The following is a 24826-nucleotide window of genomic DNA, read 5'->3' as shown; positions in this document are numbered from 1 at the left end:
AATTTTCACGCCGCGAAAAGGATGACGGGCCGGCGGAGCCTTCCAGTAATATCGCGAGAGTTGAAGGTGTTTTAAAAAAACCAGAAACAGATGCACAGGTTCGTTGGCCATAGAGAGAGGAAAAAGAAGAGTGGACTCACAAAGTTCTCCATTGATTAAAATTAAACTGTGCTGGTATTCCTCCCCCACTAACGTTTACTACAAAAAATCTAGATTACACCTAATTGACACAGTTTCTGCGACCATAGAGAAGCTCAGCCAATGATGTATTTCAAGAGATAAATTATCTTCAGTTCATGCAGCGTGTCACTCTGCACTTTTTCATTTGTCTTTGTCTCCTGTCGCTCGATATGCATGTCTCTTAAAGCCTAGTCCATGCACGACCGCCTGAAGCACAGAAATGGTTCGAACCATATTTCCATTTCTCCCTCCCGCTCCCCGCAAGTGGTATCATCCGAGAAGAAGGCGGGGCGGGGCAGGAGAGAGAGAGAAAGGGAAAGGAAGAGAGAGCGCTGGATGTGTTTAGCGTCGCCTAGCAACGGAGGAGGATGGAGCCGAGCGGCAGCCGGTGAGCGCTTAAGGGAGCGGGTTCAAGGCACTTGGGTTAGAGAGGGGGCAGGCACAGGGGTGCATTGTGATGAGGGGAAAGGGTGCCCCAGAAAAGGCTGCTGCCCTTCAGTGTATTGCATTAGTTAAGCCCTTTTAGTATCTCTCTTCTTGGGGGGGGGCACCCCCCCACTTTTCCTTTTAAATAAAATAAAATAAAATGAGTTTCTGGTTGTAGATCTACATTAACAGCAACCCCCAACCCGCCCCCATTCAGCTACTAAAATCTAGGGCTGTGATCGTATATCAAGAAAGCTTGAATTCAAGGGAGAATGGGCATATATGTTGTTAGTGGTTGAAGAAAAGGAGCCCCATAAGACAGACCATTGCTCCCCCCCCCCCTGCCGCTTCACTCCTTGTTTGCCCTACCCACCAGCTCCACCCTCCATTTCTCAATATTCCACCTCCCATTGCAAACAGTCAACAAATACCCCATTCCACTCAATTGACCAAAAGGCGCTTTGTTGGGACATCCCTGACGCTGATGCCCTTTACTTTTCTCCTCAGTCCCCCCATATTACCAGTTTCTAGGATCTCCCAGTGGAAGACAGGAGTGCCTGGTCCATGGGGTCACAAAGAGTCAGACATGACTAAACGACTAAACAACAACAACAAGGATTTCCCAAACCTCTACTCTGCCCCCCTCCCGCCAGCTGCAATCCTATGTGTGCTTACTTAGTCCCAGTGAATTTATTTCTGAGTTGACATGCATTGGAATGAACTGCATGGCCCTCATTTCCCCATGCCTGATATCCATTTCAAACATTACTTTGTGTAACTCGTCCTCCCATCTGGTCTTTGCTCAAGGAGGACCAAGAGCCTCTCCCTATGCACAAGCCCAGATACTTTCTAGTTGTTGTCATCAGCTTTGTAGTCCCCTTCCTTTATATTTCCTCACACTTTGTATCTCAGCTTTCTTCCTAGGGTTTCAAGACCGTTTTCACCACTGTTTATGTAATCACTAAAAGCTCAGTTCCTCACAACTTCCAGCCTCTCAAACAACTGCATTTTGTATCTTTCTCTTCTCATATGTTGGGCTGTTGTTATCCTTATTTATTTCCATCAATTTATTGTAATCCAGAGCTCCCAATTTCCCTTCCCTATTTTAGCACCACCTGTTCCTGTGAACCCAGAATCTCCATTCATCCACTTCCTGTTTAGACTGTTTCAGCACACATGCATTATTAAAAAAAACATAGCTCTCACCTTTCAACTTGTTGTCTGTTCTAGTCAACCAAGCTGCACATTTGCATCTGAAACTTACTGCTAAAGTCATCATTAGAACTTGCAGTAATAAGAAGCAAAGAATCTTGTGGAAGCTGTATCACCTTTCACACAGAACTCTTTCTTCTCTTTAGATTGTCATTCACATTGTGTGTGTGTCTAATTGTTTTTTAATGTCCGCCCCTTTTCTTATTTTTATCTGTAAGCTGCTTTGAGTCTTGCCAGGAAAAAAGGTGGAGTATAAACAACAAACAAACAACCCTATAAAAAACTTGTTTGGACTGAAGTCCTACTGAACTCAACTTCTGAGTAGGCAAGCAAGGATTTGTAGTACAGTTAGACCTAGTACAGTGTATATCTGTAGCACTAAGATATCAAATTGGGTTTGATACAAAGGCAAATTACTACTGTTGTCATTCTGTATTGGTGCCCTGCCTTGCAAACCAGCCTGAATATAAAATTCACCAAAATCTAAACTGCTTTTTCAACATATGATTGTAATGTTATTAAAATAATTTATTTTCTCTAATTTTTTTTAAAAAGTGCTGAATCAGAGCATGGCGAAATTGCAGAAGATGAGAAAAAAGAGCTGCTTGCAAAAAATGAAGAGGTAATATAAATGCAAGGATTTTGATATGCTGGAGGATTAAAGTTATATATAGAAATTGAACCACAGTTTTAAAGGCACAGTTTCACTTGAACTGCACACGTTTGAACTGAGGAACTCACTAGCACTGGTTTGATTATTGCAATATGTATATTTGTATTAATTTACAAGGCCCTTAAGAACTTGAGTCCAGGGTACCTTAAGGATCTTTATATCCCAACCCATTAACTGAGGGTGGATTCTCTGTTTGTGGTGCCCCATGACTCAGATCCACGGCTCATGTTCACCAGGAGCCATGCATTCAGTATTATGTGTCAGACTATGTGGAACTGTTTCCCAGCTGAGAGCAAAGTCCCTGTTGAACTTTGGATGCTTGTCATAGACCTTTCTATTCCAGCAGGCATTTTAAGTATGTCGTTTTATGCTTATTTGTGAATTTGTTTTTTTTACCTGTGGTTTTTGTTCATTTTAAACACCATATTAAGTGACTGAAGAGTTGTTTCATTGATTGTTCTGTAAATTGCTTTGTGCCCATGATGAAAAGTGGTCTATAAATATTGGAAATAAAAACAAATAAATAGAATGCTATTTTCCTCTATGTGTATGTTTCACACACTTACCCTTTTCTTTGTGTTGAATAGATTGAGCAGCTGCAAGATACAAGTGGCCAAAATCAAGATGATGGGGTGACCACAGAGGTAGGTATTCATGATTCTTCAGTAGGAAAACAATCCAGTTAATTTAAATGGTTTGAGAAGAGCAAAGCTGCTTCTTTTTTGTGGTATTCAGTAGTCAAATTATTTTGATTCTTTTCTGGCACTATCAGTGCTTTGCTGTTGCTCTTACAGTAGCAGCTTACATGATGAGGTTGAGCAGCAGAGCTCCCCTACTGCCACCAGCATCCTTGCAGCTTACCTGGATGGGGCAGGGTGGCTGTGAATTTGGGGCTGCACAGGTACAATGGTGGGACCACTGGGTTGGCCCTGCTGACATCCCCATGTAGCCTTGACTTTGCTACCACCCTAACCTATCCTAGCCCCATCCAGGTAGGTGGCACCAGTGTTTGGAGGGCTGCTCCACCTCCCCCCCCAGGTTGCTACTGCACTCTTGTCTCCAGTCCAGTAGATATTATAACATAGTTCCAGTTCTCACTTTTTAAAAAAGAATCTAAATCTAAACTTTTGCTGAAAATAAACATTACACAGTCATTGCCAAAGGCTGTGCTACAAATCAGTGAAGAGAAATACAGATCTAACTTGTTTTCTAACTGTCTTTAGACTTTGGATTCTCAAATTATCACACTCAAATCTAAAGGACGGTTAAGCACGTCCTTTAACATTTGGCTGAATCAAGACATGTTTCCGTGCTTTCTAGAGGATGAAACGTGAACTATCTTCATATTATTTTCTAGTGTTCAGGTAGTGTTGATTCATTCTAATTTTTGCAGCCAGGAGAAAATAATCCCATGGAGGAAGGGGCAGGAGGTGCTCCCGCAGTGGCTACAGAGGAAGGGGCAGGAGGTGCTCCTGCAGTGGCTACAGAGGAAGGGGCAGAAGGTGTTCTTGCGGCGATCACAGAAGAAGGGGCAGAAGGTAGTCCTGCAGTGGCTACAGAAGAAGGGGCAGAAGGTAGTCCTGCAGCGGCTACAGAGGAAGGGGCAAAAGGTGCTCCTATGGAAATCTTGGAAGAGATACTCTCAAGAGTGATGGGTGAGCCCGGCACACCAATGCCAGGTCTTCCTGAGAGTGGCACCCCCTCCTTTCTGCAGGTGAGTGTGACACTGAATGTGGCACAAAGGAGCTTTTTATTCCCTAGGACATGTTGGCCTCATTTGGATATAATACTGCTAAACCACACTAGAGGAAGACAGGAGAGTTCTAAAGCCCTAGGCTCAAGCTGGCTTATTCCCATAGTCTTGTGTTATATCTGATTTAGGCCATTCTGTTGTATATACAATGTCAGGTCTCTGTCAAGAAGTAGTCCTGTTGAAAATGTGGTTGAGTCTAAATGAATAAAATGTGAGAAGGAGGAGCGGGTGGAAGTGGATAATTTTGAGGGGGAAACTGATTAAATCCATGATTAATTTTTACAATTATTTTTCCAAGGCAGGGTTGATTTACCACAGCCAAATCCTTCTCAGCAATTCACAGGAAGTGACCTGTCTGCCTCCTCCAGCTTTATCTTACAATCTCAGTGCTATAGCACTCAGCTTTGAGATGGGGAAATAAAATCCCTCTGCCTGCTTAGTATAGCACGACAGCACCAAGATTGGGGGAAAAGTCCTCTGCCTGCTGCTTAGAGAAGAAGAGGTGTTTCCTCACTACCCATCTCAACACTAGGGGGAGATGGGTTTTTAGAGCCCCTCATCCTGACTTAGGGGAGAAAGGCTGAGTGCTCTATGTGTGTCTGTGTGTGATGGGGGTGGGGAGAGAGAGACGGAATATGAGCTGTACTCTCCCAAGGTTGCACTAGCAAGATGTTTCCAGCCTTTACTTTGCAATCACACAAGGTAGATTTATTTATTTTTTAAATGCAGACTCTCATAGTATATCAACAAGCGTCTGTATCTGTCTGCTATCCAGCCCAGTTATAGTATTTAAACTGCTTCCTTGGGTCTTTGTGTGGTAGCTTCATTCGTATTTTGCTACAGTGGATGCTCGAGTTGCGAACATGATCCATGCGGGGGGCACGTTCGCAACCTGCAGAGTTCGCAACCCGCGACCCACGTGTCTGCGCACGTGTGGGTCACGATCCAGCACGATTCAGTGATTCTGCGCATGCGCAAGCACTGAAACCCGGAAGTAACCTGTTCTGGCACTTCTGGGTTCAGCGCAGTGCGCAACCCGAAATCACACAACCCAGAGTGTCTGTAACCCGAGGTATGACTGTATTATCAATTCAAGTCTTTCTAAGCATCAACACCCTTTTCGGCAGCTCCCTTCTAATAGTAGCTTTTATTTCAGGAAGGGTTTGACACATTCAGCCTGCCTTCCAGATTGCCCAGTGGGCAAGTGCTGTCTCCTGTATCTTCAGGGACCAGCAGCCTGAGATTGGATACGCCATTGGGACGCCGTGTGTTTTCAGGTATCAGTCGCCATCCTATTGATGAGGACTTTGCTTGCCGCTGAAGCATGTTTTGAATCCAATTGGTGACGGAGAAACCTTTCGTTTGAAATGTTTGATGCCAATACTAAGTCGACTTCTGTATTTTCCACTGTGGTTTTCCGCCTGATTGTTCTCATTATAGCACTGCCATAGTCATTTGAACATGCTGTGGGTATCCAAAGGATCTGGATAATAAAAACAAGGATTTTTAAAATCGATTAATGGAGATGACATTAAATAGATTGGATGGAAGAGAATTTTGTAGAACCGAGATTGGATAATGGCAATAACAACGCCATTTATTTATAGTACTTGTATACCACTTCTCAGGCCACACCACTCAAAACAACTTACATAAAGTTATAGAAACAACAATCAATCTATAGGAAGTTAAATAGAATCAAAATAGGATAGCAGAACAGAAAGAGAACTAAAAGCCAGCTAAAATAGCAGAAAAATGTCAGTAAATGAATGGAACTGGGGGAATATCCTTAATAATGTGCTGCCCAGCAGTATCAGGTGAGAGGTGTTGGTTTAGTTTAGTGGTTTTTCATTGCAGTTCAGTTCAATTTATACCCTGCTTTCCCATGAAGCACTGTGCTCCAAGAAGGTCACAGTAAACCCTCCATGTGATCAAGAAGTCTTCACTACCTTGCATTTTCTGTTGCTGATGCTACTCATCTCTTCTCCAAATATAGGTGCCTCTAAGACAGTCATCTTCCCTGACTCTAGTGAGGCTGTTTTTCAGCCTTTGTCTCTGCAACCCAGTATGCTTGGGCCCATGGAAGAGCAGGAAGCGTTGGATTTTGCTGAGGGTGATCTCGGTAGCGAAGAGGCAGAGGAAGAAGCTGAGCTTGTTGTGTTGGACCCAGAGCATGTAAGAAAATACCAAAGCTTAAGAGAGCTGTCATGTCGGCAGCTGGATGAAAGCAGAAAGTCAGATATTAAAAGATATTGATGAAATTTGTGATATTTAAATACAAAGCGGCTGACTCTTTTGAGCAGATCTTCTCACACAAAGATAAATCAGGGTTGCAAGTTATAACAATGCCCCCCACCCCCAGTTCTAATATCCCCCCCACTTGCTTTCTCTCCCTTGTTGCTCCAAGTTTTTTCATGAATATATTCAATCCACCAGTCTCCCAATTTTCACACAAGATCCCTTACTCTCAATGACTTCCTTTCTCATTTGTGTTCTATAACTACAGATCCCCACCTTGACCCCAGTTTCCCTTCCTTCCTTCCACAGTCTCAGCTGTGCCTCTGCTTCCTCCCCTTTTGCCTTCCATTTCCCCCTCGCCTTCCTTGCTCACCAAACCATTCGGTCAGCAAACAAAATGACCCTAAAGCTTTTTGTTTGGGCATCATTCTGTTGTTTTACATGAGATAAATGCCTGGGGCATTTCTTGAATGCTGGTCTGTAGGTGTGTCCTAAAGTGGAAAGTTGGAAAGGAGGGTGGATGCCCAGCATGGACCTTTGGTAAAGCTATATGTGATCTTCTTCTCTTTAAAATTTCATCATGAAATCAGGTTGTCCCCACATTTTGTACTGAAATGTACCCAAGATAGCCAGAGCAGAAATTGTAGCAGTCGTTGAAGACAAATGTCGACCCCTTGGATGATATATTAACTTGCTCTTGCTTCTTTCTATAGCCCTTGATGAAAAGATTCCAAACTGCTCTCAAGAACTACCTCAATAAACAGATAGGAAAGCTGACTGAAGAGTTTCGGGAACTGGTACAGTATCTTTGCTTCGAATTTCTGTCTCTTCTTTTTTGTCCATCCACACTGGAGTGTGCATGGTCACTTTGTCCCTCCCCTGATTGCAGACAGCAGGCGTAAAGACTGCAAAGACCGAGAGGGAAGAACTCGGCGTGATCCTGTATGGGGTCCAGCAGCAGTTGGCCCAACTGCAGATGGTACTGGAGAAGAACCACAATCACCATTCCCAGATTGCCATGGCACGCCGGCAGTTAGAGGAAGAGTTGCAAGACCTCAGGGGCATGTATAAGAAGACATGCCAGGGCACTGAGAGTGAACGTAAAAAAGGTGACCTCCTTTGCTGCTAGGTTGTCCCTCACCCTTTTCGTATTGTGAGATTAAACCTATCACATGCTTACTTTGTAAGCTTTAGCTCCAGTATTCAGGGGCTACGAATATTTCAACAACCTAACTAGTTTTGCCTCCTTCTATCAGACTCCTGAATTATATATATTATGATTGTTGGATCAACTGCATGTAGACATAGTTGGTGGTCAGTAGAATCACAGGTTGAATTTTCTTCCATTGTGTTTACAGTTGCTCTAGTCATTGGTGTAAACAAGAGGCCAATGTAAAAAGTGATATTACAGAGAGTATGTGTATTCTGTACTGCATTTGTATTTTATGTACTGATACTGGACATAAAATTCATCATTCTGAGAATCCCAACTTCCATTTTCAGTTTTCATTTCTAACTTTATAACTATGATTTATTTTTTAAAAACACATACGTACAACAGAAGCCAAAGAGCAATAAGCAGCACTTTTGGTGGACAAAGCAACCTTTTAAATAGGCCTTTTTAAATAGGAGGAATGGATTGCTCCAGATTGCCTCTTTTTCCACTGACTTATGTGGAATTTGTTGTCACCTGCAGCTATCAGATGAGTTGCTGAATACAAAGCTGGGGCTAAGGGTTGGCTTTATGTAATGCTCCTGGTTCTTTTCTTCTGGCTAGAGAAGGAGACTAAAAGATGCAAAACAAGATTAATGCATGTGATTAATTTGCATGATTTACTGAGGCCACAGTATTCCAGTTTTGGGGTGGAAGAAAATGTTTCCTTGGTAGGAAATCTGGATATTTTTAGTATCATATACACATGCCTCTAGATCAGGAATCACTAACCTTCAGGGGGCCATAGGCACATCTGGAAATCAGAGAAACTGTCATGTGCATCCACCCACACTCTGCAACCAAGCACACACAACACAACCTGTTCTTTCAGGCCTAATTTCAGAAGTGAAAGGGACCCCGGTAGGTGTCAGAGAAGGTTTGCCCATGGGTGCTATATTGGCAACTCTTGCTCTAGAGATATGATCAAGTAGATCCCAGTTGGGCAGCCTGTGAGTTGCAGGCCTGACATCCTTTCACTTTAGAGAAAGCCAACTAGTTTACATGGTTTGTTGCTTTCCCCTTACTAGGCTCTTAACCACAGTTTTGGCACAGGCTATGGAAATATATATGTGTATTCCTTCCGGTTTTCTTAGTTTCAGCCATGCAGACAGAAATGGAAAGTCTCTCCCTGCGCCTGTTCTACATGCAGAACATGGATCAAGACGTTCGCGATGATATTGCTGTGATGAAGAGAACGGTGAAGAAGGCTGAAATGGAGAGGATGCGAGCAGAGGTGGAAAAGAAAAAACAGGTACCTAGCGGTTGATCCTCTCTAACGCCTATCCATGAATGTAATTTGCTTTATGTATCCTGCCAAAGCTAATCTCCTATTGGCCCCTTTGTCTCCTCCCATCTGCCACAATGACCACTTTCCTGGAACAGCTTTCCTTCCACTTGCATCTCCACATAAACAGGGTGATGAAGAATCCTAGAGTGGTAGAGTGGGTTTCAGACTCCAACTGGACGGTATCATTTTTGAACGCTCCCATAAAGTTCCCAGCAAATCCGCTCCACATCCCAGTGGGGAGGAGTTGCGGTGGACCACATGGCCACCCACTCCCCACCGGGGATGGGGGACTCTGTCCCCCGTTGCCTGGGGGATCCTGGCCACGTCAGAGTCTGGCCAGCCAACCCGCTGGCCCGGGGGTGTGTGGCCAGGGCTGTTTAAAAGGAGGAGTGAGCCGGAGGACTTCCTCTTTGGCTCACTTCCTCACTGTGGTGTGGCTATCACCTGCCCCTTCATGCTTAAGGGTATTCCGTTAAAGGAATCCGGGGGTGTTGATCTAGTCTGGGGGGCTAAGGCCTTGACACGACCCCGACGGGAACACCAGGGGGAGCTTGAGTTGGTTCGCATTGACAGGGCTCCCCCTAGCGGTGGCTTACCCTTACTGGGACTTCCTGCACAATGGGCAGGAGTCAGATATAGTCAGGTCCAATCAATGCCTAAGCCAATACCGCTCACATTCTGTAATTTCAATAAAGTTGTGGCCAAAATTTGCCCAATAACATAAACCTAATATCTGTGTCCTTGTGTGAGTTATTCCCAACAAGGGGGTGGCTGCAGGGTCTCGACACGCAAATAGGAAATTAGCAAATTGGGCCCTTTTTGTTTTCAGAGAGTGCACAGAGGGAGCAGAGACAAAGCTGCAGCCGCTAACCTGGAATTGTCTGATTTCACAGGACCTTCACGTGGACCGCCTCGTGATGAGGGTCGATGAGCTGCAGGAGCAGATTGCTCTGTATGAAGCCCAACATATGGCCCAGGCTGAAGACACCAGAATCACGCGACAAGAAGTGGGAGAGGTAATGTCTTTCTGTGGCTCAGATATTTTCATGAAGGGGGAAGTTTCCAACCAGTCTCCAAAAGGGACATGCACACGTTGCATTGGTGAACTTAACCAGCCCGCCTTTCAAACAAAATGTTTTCTTAGATTAAACCTATTGTTTTATTTACCTTTTTTGTTTTATGTAACTCTTTGCTGAAGTATGAAACTGCTCAAGGCTACAGTCCTGTTGCAAGTCCCATTGAACTCATGGGAGATTACTCTTGAGGAGACACACATAGGACTGCACTGTTTAAGCTCCTCTGGCAGAGCCAGTGATTCCCACATTGATCAAGTGCTACTGAAGGGCCCTCTGTCTGACGGGGACAGAAGTGGGGCAAGGCAGCAGCAGCAAAGTCAAGGCAGCTCCAGGTTGGCAGCAGTGGCATCCTGCAGGTAAATGCACACCTGCAGGATTGCCACCACCAACCTGAAGCACCCCCCTCACCCAAGAGGGTGCCTTTGCTTCTTTGCACACACCCCCTGATGTAAATTACGTAAATTATATACCAATTATATACCGATATTTTGACTGATTTAATGCATTTATACCCTACCTTTCCATTATAATGTTTAAAACATGTATGTATCCGTGTGGAAGTGTTTGATACATAGACAGATACTGTTCATTAACTCATACGTAATTCTCTGGGGCAAACTACAGGTTACAATCCATGTAAAGGAAGACCTTTTAGCCATTTTTAAAAGAATCGATCCACAGTTTAGGGCAAGTTAAGAACTCATCTCCTCAACAACAATCATTCAAGAAAGATCAAATTCCTTGAGTTATGAATAAATCATTTGGTGTTCCTTGTGGGTTTTCTTTATGGCACAAAATGGACCTCTTTTATGTATAGTGTTTTGAGATGGCATTGACCACTTTATTATGGCTTATTAAAATTGTGTGTGTTATCTTCTTCTGTCTATATTATGAAGATAACTCAAGGTGTATAAACTGGATGATTAAAAGAACAGTTTTGGGAGGATATAATTTTGAGTGGAAGAATTACAGGGCAGGAGATTGGAGGCACTTAGCCTTTCCCCTACCAGATGTTGTGTGTAATGTGACATTTGCCTCTCAGTCTCCTCCAGATAGCCCTAGTCAGCACTGCAATTTAGGGTTCCATAGACCTTTTTAAGTCCTCCAAACTTTTCATACAAGTTTCCGATTTCCAACTCGTTTTTTGTGCGCTCAGTTTTCAGTTCAGCTTCTTCTGACGTGAAGAAAAAAAAGAACCAAGGAGATGAGAGTTAAGGGTCAGAATTTATAACATTGGTATTGGGCTGCGTAGAAAAAGAGGAGGTGGTGATTAGCAGAAATAGGATTTTATTCCCATTTGTCTGCGCAGTGTTGTAGTATTTCACCACAGTGTCTTTGCAGGCAAGTATAGAAATACAAGCTATTCACCTGGAGAAAAAGCAGCTTCTGCATCAATGGACTGTCAGTTTGACTGCAATGAAGCGCCGTGATGAGGCCTACGCTGCTATGCAGGAAGCTCTAAGGTAACCGCAATGAAGAAGCAGAGATTCTTTGGGTGGATATTATTTCTAAAACAACAACACTTGGCTATTGTTGCTTTTAGGTTACATGGAGATCACCATAATCCCCAATGGCACTCAGAACTTACCTAGAATGGCAACTATTCCAAAAGGAAATGTTCATTCTTGCTTTATCCCTTTGCTCAAATGTGTGCCAGTCACTAAAAACTGTGAAAGTATTTCCCTGGTCTGTAAACAGATACCCACGTTTTGCCTCTCCGTCTGATCTTCTTGGAGATCTGCTGACAAGAGAGTTGTTGGCAGCTGTCTGCTTTCCTCTTAATCTCTGCCTAAGGGGGGAAAGAGAATTTTTTTTATCTTCCTGTTCCTACTTTAACATTTTATGTTTGGATCCAGCTCTGTCTTGAAACTTCATGCATCTAGGCTGGGCAGTTAGTTACTTGGTTCCTTTCTTTATCTAGGATCTGGACCTTGCCAAAGCTGAAAAATTATCCAGCTTCTCTAACATGCTAAGAGAAGTACAGTGTGAGACATTGGTTTCTCACGGATACATTAAGTGGGAGCCAGTGGCATGCTTCATACGTTTACTGCAATTTGCAACTTTTGTATCTAAATAGCTTCTGAGTTTGTAGTTTTTGAGGATTTGTGACATTTCTGCAGCTGATGTCCACATGGTGGTTATTATTAGTGATAATAATGACTTTTTGGGGTGGTCGGGAGGGGGAATCACATTTCCTAGCAATAATGCACTGCAGTTTGCTGCTGATAGGTTAGGAAAACCATCTGAATGAGGGGCAGCCAGCAGGGTACCCTCCAGATGTTAGAATCATAGGATGGTTGGAAGGGACCAGGAGAATCATCATTGCAGGGATCTTTTTGCCCAATGTGGGGCTCAAACCCATACCCCCATGCTCTTGTTGGAAAGGTCAATACTTAAAAGTAAGGAAGACTGGTGACCACTGAGATTGAATGAGCCATTGAAATCCTCTCTTATTTCTCTCACAGTTCATTTGGCAGCAGGCACTGATGTCACTATTTACCCTTGGATATTTCTTTTTCTGCTCCTGCAGAGATTCCAGGCACAAGCTGAAGTCTCTAGAGATTGAGATTGAAGTTTACAAGAAGTCCATCATCAAGGAGGAGGAAAGGAATGAGCTGTTGGCTGCTATCTTGAACCGGTCAGAGAATGATGCCAACACAAGCAGGAAGCTGATAGCCCAGAGCGTGGCCAAACAGGATGCCATGAAAGTGGAATTTGGGACCTACACTCGTACCCTTCAAGAAACAGAGCAAGCCCTCAATCGGGCCAATGTGGTGAGATCATGGGGCCAGGCATTGCTACCTGATTTACACCAGTAAGTCACAAAAACCTATGCTCTGTTCACAATCGTGTGTGTGTATTTAACATGGCCATATCTTTCCTTTCCAGGATCGAGCTGCTCGCACAAATGAATTGGTTCTCATTCGCCGAGAGCTAGAGAAAGGTTCACAAAACAAGCAAGAACTGGAGAACGAGATTGTGGGCAAGCTGCAAGATCAGCTGATGTCCAACAAAGCAGCGAAATACTTTTTGCAGCTGGGCATCAGGCTGCAGAACAGATTGATGGCTTTGGTATGTACAGCACTGAAGGTTGCATGGAGAGCACAGGGTTTCCTCCCCCTTTTTTATATTCGCAATGTTTTCAAACTGAATAATATTTTACAATAAATCTCCCCTTGCCAAATAAAGATAAAAAATGTGTTCTTAAGCATAGTATTTCCACATTTGTTTTATTTTATGGAGACCCAGAAAGAATGAACCAGCAATGTTAGACCTATTTTTTAAAAATCCTTCTCTGGTTCAGTTCTGGATGCCTGCTGTGCATTTGAACCATCAGACCACAAGGACCCAGTGTTACAAGGAAATGGTGCCAAACTTCAAGCAAACCTCTTTCCTTTCTTAATGAAGGACAGAGATGTGCAGATTTTCTGTGATTACGCTTTTTAAAATATTACTCATAAAGCGCACTTATAGGCGTAATAAGGGTTTATTATGCAGTGAAAACTATCCCATCTGCAATTCACCTCCAACTGATGGCATGTTTAGCTGACGTTCAAGGCAATCTAACTAATGAGGCTGCAGATAAAGGATGGTTCATGCAAAGAGAACACAACAGGAATAACATTGCTGCCTTCTTGTGTGACAGTTCTTGCACAACCTAGTTATGGAGGCAGATATAAACTGTGTAAGAATTTATTCCTCTTAAGAACTGGTCTGGGTCCAGTAACCAAGAATCATTGGCAAATGGTGCAAAGCTGGACTTGGAGATTCATGAACAGCCTGTATTGGGAATGTGTCAGGAACCTTAGCTCAGTATGATACTGTTTCTTTAGCATAAACATTCCCTAGTTTAGCTCTCAAATTTTTCTTACAGTTAAACCCCACCAGAAGCTATAATACAATTAAATGGGTGTGTGGTGGGGAGAGGAGAAGGCATGATGTTTGAATCTAATCTTTTTGGTTCTTGCATTTTGAGTTGTGTTGCCATAGCCTGTTTTTCTAGCTTATTCCATCTGTGCATTTTAAACTAAAGCTAATTGCTAAATCTTCCATTTTAAAAAAGCCACACCCAGTATTCTGATCATGGCAGAGAGATACACACCTCTGTAGTTTCTATGCAAGGAAAGAAACTTTGCAAATGCTGCAGCTTCTGTTAGGACCTGATGAAGCTTTAAGAAACTATGTGCATGTTAGTTGCTGGAGTTGTTTATGAGGAGAGCATTTTAGATGATAGTCCATAGTTCCCACAACCTACCTTCCAACTGCTAGTGGCTGCTAGCTCTACAATGTGCGTCTTTGACGGCCCTGGGTAGAGAAGACCTCAGGTTGGGTCCAGCTGCAGTTAAGGCCTGGTGGAATACTGAAAAGCTGGTGCAGTAGTAAATAGTAGTAAGTAATACACATTTCAATGAAAAAATACCTGCATGGATTGATCCATCTTTTGTCATTTACTCTTGGCAATAGTGGTTCATTTGTGAAATAAATTACTAGGCTTTGGAAAATTCAAAGGCTTCCCTTGAGTTTCTATTAAATGACAATAGAAGTTTCAAGCCTTTTCCTAAGATATAAAATGTTATCCTCTAACTTCTGCCATCAAAGCATCTCAATTGTACTTAATTCACATTTGCCTGAACTTTTAATACTGATTAGGTATGGCTAGGAATTGTAACTGTTTTGGCCAACTGTCTTTCCTTCTGTTTTATGTACACTTGATTAATAATTTTGCTTGTTATCTGTTGCTGGAGATTTTTTATTAGTGTAGCCTCCTTCATATTTGAAAGTCACTGCTGTGCTTCTGTAGAAAAAAATAACAGCATATGTTTTATAAGTAAGTAAAATACTGGCTACTGCAGTGCATTAAGAATAAGGGTCTAGCACACACTCCCAACCAATTGAGAAGACATCAGTGAGAGTAATAGACAGGGTTATACCCAGTACTGTGCATGAGCAGAATGGGATTCTACTTGTACAGTGGGACTTTGTCTCCCTCTCCTCTCTGCTGAAGTCCCTTGCATCCTCAACATTTGCTCCAGAATACTGGGGGACCTTGTGGAATGGATTTTGGAGGGATGTGGAGTTTTGCAGCAGGAAGGAGAGGAAGGTCAAATCCCATTGTGCAAGTGGAAATCCACCTGTGCCCTGTTGGGAGTCTGCCCATTGAAGGATGCTGTTTGTGCAAGCACCTGAGCTCGTTTGGCCACTGATGGTAATGAGACTCACAGGCTGATTCATGCTAAGCAGCAGACCAGCACTGAAATCTATCATCCTTTAGCCAACCTACTCTAGAACTAGACTTTCTATGTCAGTATCAGAGGCTTGCTGATAATATTGAATCAATTTCCCCTTCCTTTTCCGCCCTTGCTTACCTATAGGATATGGTGATTGCTAATGCAGAAAATGACATGGCCCAAACTGCGCTGGATCTAACGAACACCCAATGCAAGCTGAATATGCTTGAAAAGAAACTCTCTGAAGTGGACAAGGAAATGGACTATTTGAATGAACAAATCAACCATAGTGAGATTGAAATTGCGAAGCGAATCCTCCTGATTGGGCGCAAACAGGGGCTCATCAACCTGTACAACAAGAAATTGGAAATGATCTTATCTCAGCTGGGGGTATGTGCCTTATGACTTTCACAATTTGAAATCTGAGCCTCCTCACTGGAATATGACGTCTCATTTCTGGCATTAGGATTCAAAAGTATTGACTGCCATTCACTCCAAGATTTATTAGGTTGTTATGTCTTCAGCCACTCTTTGTGCTGCACCACAGGCCATTCTTTAAAGTAGCAGGGATTGTAAAAGCGGTTTGGGGATTAGTGAGGACTTCCAAGGGGGAAATGGTATGAGAATAAAACTCCAGCGCATAAGGGGACCTGTTATACCCTTAAACTAAGCCAAGATATCTTATAAGAAAAATCTAGAGGAGCTACTTCTTTGTTAATAGTGTAACAGCATAAAACATATGGTATGTGATTTTTTTTATCAGTCTTGTCTGCTGATCGGAACGTGCAAAAGTTTCCAGTGCCCTCTCTCACAGTGATAATGAGAGGCTGAATCTAAACCATACATTGCTCTGAAGTGAGAAAGGTATTAGCTCTGCACATCCAGTAATTCTAGATCCACTGCATGCAGCTGGTGAACTAGCTTGCTGTACTCATGCCACAGGAAAACCAGTTTTTCTCCACGGTGCCATGGGATTCTTTAGCTCAGTACAAAGAGCCTCTTTATAAGCACCCAAGGACTTGTGATGCTTGAGGGGATATGGTGCCTTTTATGCATTTTCTGTATGTCTCTGTACCACAACATGGACTGCAGTTGAGAAGTTTCACAATCTTTTCCCCAATCTGTGGCATGGTGCACTGCTGCTCTAGATATGCAAATCCAAAGGTCTGCTCAAAGATCAGAGCTAGTTATGCAAAATCTCTGGATTCTGATCTTTGCCATTTCAAAATACGATACGATATGATAATCTTTATTGTCATTGTCCCATACAGAACAACAAAATTGAAAAATCTACATAAAACATTCCAAACCCAACAAGCCTGCTATCCCAGCTATCCCAACCTGGTTAGCCCCCTAAAAACTCTGATACCCCATTTTTAAATACAATATACTCCCATAATGCTATTATTAATATTACAATAATAATAATGTATAATATCCAAACTTTCTTCCAAGGACCTCAAGACAGTACACTTGGAGTTTGCCCCGACCCCAATAATTTTATCCTCACAACAGCCCTGTGAAGTAGGCTAGGCTGAGATGTAATGAATGGTCTGTAGTCACCCAGTGTGTTTCGTGGCTGAGTGGGAATTTAAATCCAGGTCTTTCCTGTCCTAGTCTACCACTTTAATCATACGTGTCATTGTGCTATTACTTTGTGTTTTGTATATAGGGTCTCAAGGCACAGAACGTGGGTAATGAAAAATTTAGAATGAGAAATTGCTTAAGTGGGTAAACCACCTGGTCATCTAAGGTCCCACCATCCTTGTTGTTATGCATGCATTGTTATTTTTCATGGCTTAGAATTGAGCAATGTGGGTTAGTGAATTGCCCCTCTATTAAACACTAACATTAATAATAAGGTAGTGATGACATGTAGATAATCCTGCACAAGTTCCTTGCATTGTTGAGGCCCCTTTTTCATGTGACATTAACCACAAGACATTTAGCAGGCTGATCAGAAAACTATGTAAGTGGAATTATGGAGCACTGCATAAAAATGTTTTCCTTTCCCCCCCCCCCTGTTTTTCCTAGTTCTTCTCAAATTGCTGAGAATGTTTGTTTTCATTTATCAGACAGCATTAATTTATTCCTCTGCATGGGATTAAGGAGGCATCCACCAACTGTTGTGTGAAGCTACCTCTCTGTCCGCCTGAGAGAGGCAAGGAACCTCTTAGCCAGCTCTTACAGTTATCTATCTCCCACCTGCTGGTGACTCCTCAGTTTAGTTCCTCCCTTACCCCAACCAAGATCTTCCTTAGTATTTGTTTGTTCTGTTTTGCTGTTCCTTGTGCCCCTATAGCACCTATGTCTGCATTAAGCATTTCAGTTCAGAGTGAAACATGAGAAACTTCTGCACATGTGGGACTCTGGATGTTGCTCACTCTCTGCTGAAAAGTTTGAAAGCAGAGACAGCATCAAACAGTGTATGTATCCAGGGACGCGGGTGGCACTGTGGTCTAAACCACTGAGCCTCTTGGGCTTGCTGATCAGAAAGTCGGCGATTCATATCCCTGCAACAGGGTGAGCTCCCCATTGCTCCGTCCCAACTTCAGCCAACCTAGCAGTTCAAAAGCATACCAGTGCAAGTAGATAAATAGGTACCACTGCGGAGGGAAGGTAAACGGCGTTTCCATGCGCTCTGGCTTCCATCACTGTGTCCTGTTGCGCCAGAAGTGGTTTAGTCATGCTGGCCACAGGACCCAAAAAGCTTTCTGCAGACAAACGCCGGCTTGCTTGGCCTGAAAAGCAAGATGAGCACCACACCCCATATTTGCCTTTGACAGGACTTAACCGTCCAGGGGTCCTTTACTTTTTATCTTACCTATATTCCTATTTTTATTTCAGTACTGTGCTCCTCATATCTATTTTGCTCCCAAGTAATTGATGTTTGGCATGCTAAAATGATTGAACGTCGCAACTGGAGTAAATAAAATAAATTTGACTTGGGGCTAATGAGAATAATTCATTCGGCTACCAGAATTTGATATTTTCAGCACAGATTCAGCACTCCCAGATGCCATTCACAACTCATTATTTGAGCTGATACAGTCTCAGAAAAAGATTCTGTGCACTTAGAAGCATTAGCCGCCAAGTCATATGTTTCCAACATTGCTGTGATATGTATAAGCAGCTGAAGTGGCATGTTAGCCCTGCAAAAGCAATGTGCTGCAACCCCCCCCCCAAAAAAAAAACATTCATGTGATCCTGATTCCAGGGACAAGAGTTGGGGCCGCTGGAAATTGAAATCAAGAAGCTCTCCAAACAGATTGAGGACAATGATATGGAGGTGGTGAAGCTACAGAAGCACTGGCTGAACAACCAGAGGGAATTAGTGAAGCTTACCGAGGTGCGGGAACAACAGCTGGCATCCTTGGATATGTTAAAAAAAGAAATCACAATTAAGGAGCAAAAGAAAGTTCGCATAGAGAGTAAGTACAGGTCATCCTCTTAAGGAGTTGTTAATAAGATCTTTCCCCACAGCTTTGACTGGATGGTTTTGAAGTCTGTTTAAAGTGGGATAATCCTGTTTGTGATTGCTAGTCAGTGATTGCCAGAGGCAGAACTAATGGGGGGAAAGGTAGAGAGACATGTCACTCTCTTTCAGTGGCATCAGTGAAGACCTCTTCAAGCACCTGCAAATGTGAGATAGTCATTTAGGTGACTGGCTAGCTACCCTGGGGTCTCATAGCATTTGGTAATTGCATACTTTTCCAGGAAGGTCACGTGTTGCTCGAATTACTGTATTTTTCGCTCTATAAGACGGACTTTTCCCCTCCTAAAAAGTAAGGGGAAATGTGTGTGCGTCTTATGGAGTGAATGCAGGCTGTGCAGCTATCCCAGAAGCCAGAACAGCAAGAGGAAAGTTATAGACTCTCATGTTCCTGCTGGCCATAGTAAACAAGCAGTTCACTGGCCATAGTGAAGAAGACATATAAAGGGATATAAAGGTGCCGATAAAATCACTGGTATCACAGTGCATCACAGATTTAGCAACATCAACAGGTTTCTATATTTGGGCAGCAATATTTATGGCATATTTCATAAAGTTTATGCACACACATGTTCTCCATGGCATTTTCACCAGTGGACTATAATTACACACCCCATATTTTAGAACATTGTTATCTCTCCACTGTTCCCCTGCAGATGAAATCCAGCAGGAGAAAAATGAGATGAAGGATACTGAGCGTCACATGAAGAACATGACTAACGACTTGGTGAAACTGCATCTATTGATCAATAAGAACAGCGAGAATTCTGAAGGGTTGCAACAAGGCAATACTATCATGGAGAATGAGTTTGTGCGCGCTCTCAAGGTATTGCCTGTCTTCTTGATGCGTTTCCTCATACATTGTCTGAGATGCTCTTGCTCTGTTTTGCTGAACCTATAGAAAGGGGCAACTCTTGAGAAGTAGCCTGAATGCCTTTTGTGGGAGTGGTGGAGCAATATAAATTGTACAGTGTACCTAAGAATTAAATTGGGGGAAAGGGGGCTCAAATGCACATTTAGTCAGGGACTTATTTGCCTGGCACACAAAAAAATAAAGCTATCCTTTTTATTGGCCCAGTTTATTCCCAAGTGGATAAAAGGCATAAACAGTGTCTCTCTGGCTCTAGGTAGCAGAGAGAGAATCAATTGAGATGCAAGAGAAGCTGGACCGACTTCAAGAAGAGAAAGAGAGGCTCCTCAACAGCCTACTCGAGGCAGAGTGAGTCCTTTTGTGTAATATGGAACTTGAACGCTTATGCAGTACAGCTGGTAAAATATACATGCTTCCTTGTGGTTGCATTTCCTCCTTTTTGGAAGGACCAGTCACAAAATAGCCACAAGTACTGTAAATCAGATTTCCTTTTCTCACAGCCTCAGAGCTGAACAGATAGCAGCTTTCATGCCTAGAATAATTAGTTTGTTCACCACAATTGCTACTGTGCTGTCCAGGGTCTTCTAGATGATTTCTTTTTTAAAGCAACAATTCTACTCTTCTCAGTATTTTTGTGAGATCCACATATCCACCTGTAGCACTTATGTTGTGAGTTCACGTTACACAGATAATAGTAATTTAGTTGCCTGGAAAATGCAATCTCTCCTACCAACATCTCTCTGCACCCAACTTACCCCAAAAGCATGCCTGTTGTGATAGTGAGTTTTGTACGGTGTGCAGTTTGCTTGAGGCTCCAGGCTCCTCTTGGCTAGTGAGATCAGTAGTATAACTCTGTGACCTTTTTGTAACTAATATATATTACCTTGGAAACAGATACAGATCAGAGCCAAAATAACTGCTTTAGTGCTCTGTATAAACCTTTCCATCCCCCTCACCTTTTCTCCTTTTAGATGTCAGATGATGCAATGGGAGAAGAAAATACAGCTGGCCAAAGAGATGCGTGCAGCAGTGGATTCAGAGACCGGGCAGGGTGAGATCCAAGCCATGAAGTCAGAGATCCACAGGATGCAGGTGACTTAGAAAGGGTTGGGTAGACAAATCTGCTCATCACCTAGCCTGGCAAAAGCATCAGAAACCTCAGCAAACTGGTGGAAGCCTAGTCTAAGGCACTAAGGCAGAGAGTATTTCAGCCTAAACAACATTACCTCCTGCCTACACAGTAGACTTCTGGTGATCCTTTCCTGTTCTGCTGATGTATCTATTATGATGGAAGACAATGTAGGAAGGAAAGTTGCACATATAATATATATGTGGGGGCCTGGTGACTTTTTGTGCCAGACAGATCCAAAACTTGTAACGAGGATAACCAGTTTCTGGCAGGAGAAACACAGATCCTGCAGTTGGGATAATTGATAAGCAGATCAATGGGGTTTTCTTTCAGGTGTGTTTAATGAATTTCATTCTAGCTGCCAACCTTGCCTTCTTCTAAGGACTGGCAGGAAACAGATAGCCCTCGGATAACAGAGGCACTGCGATCCACTGCATTTCATATTGGAGTGTTGTTCCCTATCTCCTATCTCATGGCATTCTGCAGCCAATAGCTGAGATTCTTTGAAAACTGTAACCATTCTAAAGCCTTTTGCCGAATGCACAAATCAACACTGTGCTCCAGTTCCTCGGACTTTGGGGGAAATTCTGTGCTTTAAGTGTATGGTGTGTATACAACCTACATTGTACAAACCTTAGGACTGTTGATGCTCATGTGTTCGCTGTGCCCTGTCTGATAGCTAAAATGCAAGGCATAGAAGAGTGGCATCTGCCTCATGTGTGACTTTGAGGTGTATCCAGTAGGTTTACCTCTCTCTCTCCTGCATTGTAGGTAAGGTACCAGCAGCTGATGAAGCAACAGGAGAAGCTCATGCGAGATATGGAGGCAGCGGTTGCCCGCCGAGAGTCCATTGTGATTCGTGGAGAGGCGCAGAAGAAAATGAGTAGCAAAGTGTTCACCAAGGGCGATTTCCATTACAAGAAGCTGGAGCTAAAGAAAAAGATCAAAGAGACCCAAAAGGTCAGGAAATAAAGACAGATGGCAATAGCTCAGTAAGGCCATGTAGAAGGGATATTCTAATCACTTTTTTTTTTTTTTTTTTTTGCTTTATAGGCTACTAGGAAACTGCTCAAAAGTATATTAAAAAATCGGACTCTTATCTGACCAGCTCATTTTTGTACAGTGTCTCCAAAATAGCAAAAAGAGCTGGTGCAGTTTCCACCTTATCCTGGGTCCTTTTCCTAGTTATTTAGTGTTCTACTTCCAGACTTCCTAGCATAGAAGTTAGTGTCTTATTAAAGAGGTCCCAGCCTTCTAATGTCCCTTGGACATTAGACAAACATCTCAAAACATCCCTCTGCATGGCTGCTACCATGGCCTGCCATTGCTCTAGTGGGCCCCTGAACATAATATGAGATAATGTTGGGCTCCTGTTCGTGAGGAATTAGGCTTAGGTAGGAACAGCAACTCTACAAAGAAGCAGCCAGGATCTTCCCAAATCCAAAAGACTTGAGATGTAGCATCTTCAGCCCACTTGCAAAGGATAGCAGCACTAGCTAGTCTTACCTGATCACATTCTCCCATCTCTGCCCATGTTAAAAGCTGCAGCTCTTCATTAAAAACAGTAGGAAGATGGTATTATATAGCTTAATAATAGTCTCAGCTGTAGACTCTAACATATACTGTACATATACTGAATCTCACAGATTGCTTTATTGAAACAACCAAATCCCTAAGTTATTCTGTATTATTAGTTGCCCTGGCAGCAAACTAAATACTGTCTTATATCAGCACTTCAAATGTTGTATATATTTTGCCTTGTTCCTGCCTTTCACAAATAATTAACCTTCTGAAATGAAATGCTAGACAGAACAGGAAACGTCAATTCTTACTAAGTTGATAAAAAGAGAGCAGAATAGAAAATAGCAAGACCCTCAAGTCTGCCTGCCCTACAAGTGCAGAATCTCAGAACAAAATCTAATTTAACAACCTTCCTGGTCCACAGCAGGCAGTTTGAAATATACATTTATTCCTCACTAGGATCTCCTAGCAAGGGTTGCTTTCCTGTAATCAGCTGGAAGTTGAACTGAAACACCACACAGTATAATACTGTATTATCCACCAGTTCCCATGACAAATATCTTTCTTTAGTGTATACTCAGACGTAAGTCCTGCTCAGCAAAAACAAACAAACAAACCCCTCCTGCAGCTTTAATTAGAAACTCCCCCTTGTGCTTCTGCCTTCTTATTGCTTCCTGTTCAGTATGGCAGCAGCGTTACCGATGAGTAGCTTCTAAACCCTTAATCAGCTCTTAATCAGTTCCAGGATGCATCATCTTTATTCTCAATAAAAACTGAGTGAACAGAGGATGGCAAAACAACTAGTATGAAAGCGACCAGAGACTGCTCAATGCCTTCCTGAAGTTGCCAGCTCCAAGCCCAAAAAGGACCTATCTAGAAAGAAAATATTAGAGCCTTTTATTCTGCAGTTCAAAGAACCTTTTCAAAATATGGTTTAAAATGCAATGAACTAGAACAGCAACACAATTGGACAGATCCCATTAAGAGACTGTCGATAGAAGGTCCCCCAGATTCCTGCTGGGCAGATGGCAGTTAGGAACACCTGCATCTTCATTGCTTTTGTATGCTAAGGGAAGGAAGATCTTGAAATATGAGACATTTCCTCCATTCCATGTTTATGTGCGCCATTACCTATTAAGCATGGCATGAGATTTTACCCTGCTGCAAGACGTATGGATTCTCATCAGCTATCCTGTCTGCACCCATGTAACAAAGCTTCTTGTGACAGTGTACATGCATTTTCCTACGTTAGAATAGCCACCGTTTAATAAAAATGTAATGCATGATGCTACCCCAAGATAGTCTCTTACAAGACTATCTGGCATGTGGGTTGGCACTGAAAGGCATAGAGTGTTTCCCCCTCTGCTTCTCTCCCTTTAGAATGCTGAGGAGTGCAACAAAACCATCTTTGAACTTGAGAATTCCCAGGTGAGCCTCGCTACTTCACTTCAGGAGAAGCAGAACAACATCTCCCTCTTGAACATGGAATTTAATAAGCTTGAGACAGAGGTGGATCATCTGCAGGAGAAGAAACGGCAGGTGAGCAGAACAGGGCTTCTCTGTAGCACATTTTCCAGCTTCTTCTGGAAAGTTTGCTGACCCCTGACTTATAGTGTACAAAGTGCATTTTCCTTCACTCTTACAACAACCTATGGGTTAGCTTAGGCTAACACACACACCAAGTCCATCTTTGAGCTATATAACTGGCTAGGGATTTGAAGCAGGGCTTATTGCATTTAAACCCAACATTCTGTCCACCAAAATACATTAGCCCTGTGCAGGTATAATAATGCAAGCATTCACTTTTGGAACTCCCTTGCAGTGCCCACCATGTTGTTTCACTGTCCCCTGCACTTGGGGACCTTGTCTATTAAAGACTAGGTCTCTGATCGTCAGAAGGAACAGATCTTTGGGAAGCAGTTCTTCCCAACCTCAAGCACCCATTCACTGTTGCCTTGCCTGTAGACTTTTGTTTCTTATAACGTATTTGATGTTGCTTTTCTAAGAACCTTGCAGATATTGTGGCCAACCAGGGGCGCCTGAAGCACCTGCGGTCAGTGAAGGAAGGACGCTACCACCCAGTTTGCCACGCTGAGTTGATGGTCCGCATCGAAAGGCAGAAGCTGGAGGAGCGACTTCACAGCGTTCACATCATCCTCCATCAAATCGGGCAGGAGCATCCTCAGCACAAGCCGGCATTGAAGTTGCTCATCCAAAGCCTAAACCATAGGCTGGGTACCCCAACAGTATAATAGCAGGGGGCGGGGAAATGAAGACTGAAACTTTTACATATTGGATATTTCACAAATAAAAATGTTTTTGAGAATGATTTGGAACAATTGTTGCTCGTCACTTAGTGGATAGTTAAACATGAAAGAGCAAAGATGTTCAATGTGGCAATAAATAAATAGAAGCATGTCAGTCTTGAATTCTTTTTGCTCTTTTTTGCTCTTACTTTTCTTTCCGTTCTGGAACAGCAGGCTCTTAAGGATCAGTTTACTGTCCGTAGACTTAGGTTACTGAGG

The 24826-nt window shown here is 42.9% G+C and overlaps 1 protein-coding gene across 3 annotated transcripts; it reads left to right on the top strand.

Annotated features, from left to right (window-relative positions):
• Nucleotides 1-94: 94 nt before the first annotated feature.
• CCDC40 (coiled-coil domain 40 molecular ruler complex subunit) lies at nt 95-24630 on the top strand. Of its 3 annotated transcripts, XM_083727437.1 has the most exons (22): nt 369-568; nt 2374-2440; nt 3079-3135; nt 3885-3993; nt 4066-4205; nt 5401-5521; nt 6241-6419; nt 7196-7279; nt 7372-7591; nt 8790-8947; nt 9877-9999; nt 11401-11522; nt 12590-12833; nt 12949-13131; nt 15432-15677; nt 18505-18718; nt 19437-19606; nt 19908-19999; nt 20623-20743; nt 21552-21740; nt 23682-23840; nt 24308-24630. In XM_083727437.1, the coding sequence occupies exons 1-22, from the start codon at nt 549-551 to the stop codon at nt 24551-24553; spliced, it is 3264 nt and encodes a 1087-aa protein (XP_083583563.1). In that variant the 5' UTR covers nt 369-548; the 3' UTR covers nt 24554-24630. The 3 variants fall into 3 exon arrangements, with proteins under 3 accessions (XP_083583562.1, XP_083583563.1, XP_083583564.1); XM_083727436.1 differs by having other exon boundaries at nt 95-568; nt 3885-4205; XM_083727438.1 differs by having other exon boundaries at nt 370-568; nt 3079-3215; nt 3889-4205.
• The last annotated feature ends 196 nt before the right edge of the window (nt 24631-24826 follow it).

This window comes from Podarcis gaigeae (genome assembly GCF_964106915.1).
Source record: "Podarcis gaigeae genome assembly, chromosome: 2".
Lineage (NCBI taxonomy): Eukaryota > Metazoa > Chordata > Lepidosauria > Squamata > Lacertidae > Podarcis > Podarcis gaigeae.
The sequence above is the reverse complement of the archived record's forward strand: the minus strand, read 5'-3'. Positions and strand labels throughout refer to the sequence as shown.

Excerpts from the sequence above, each read along its gene's own strand:
- CCDC40 (XM_083727436.1), top strand. The coding sequence starts at position 549 with ATGGAGCCGAGCGGCAGCCG. Across the intron at positions 4,206-5,400 it reads GCACCCCCTCCTTTCTGCAG|GAAGGGTTTGACACATTCAG; the intron begins GTGAGTGTGACA and ends CTTTTATTTCAG. Across the intron at positions 7,592-8,789 it reads TGAGAGTGAACGTAAAAAAG|TTTCAGCCATGCAGACAGAA; the intron begins GTGACCTCCTTT and ends CGGTTTTCTTAG.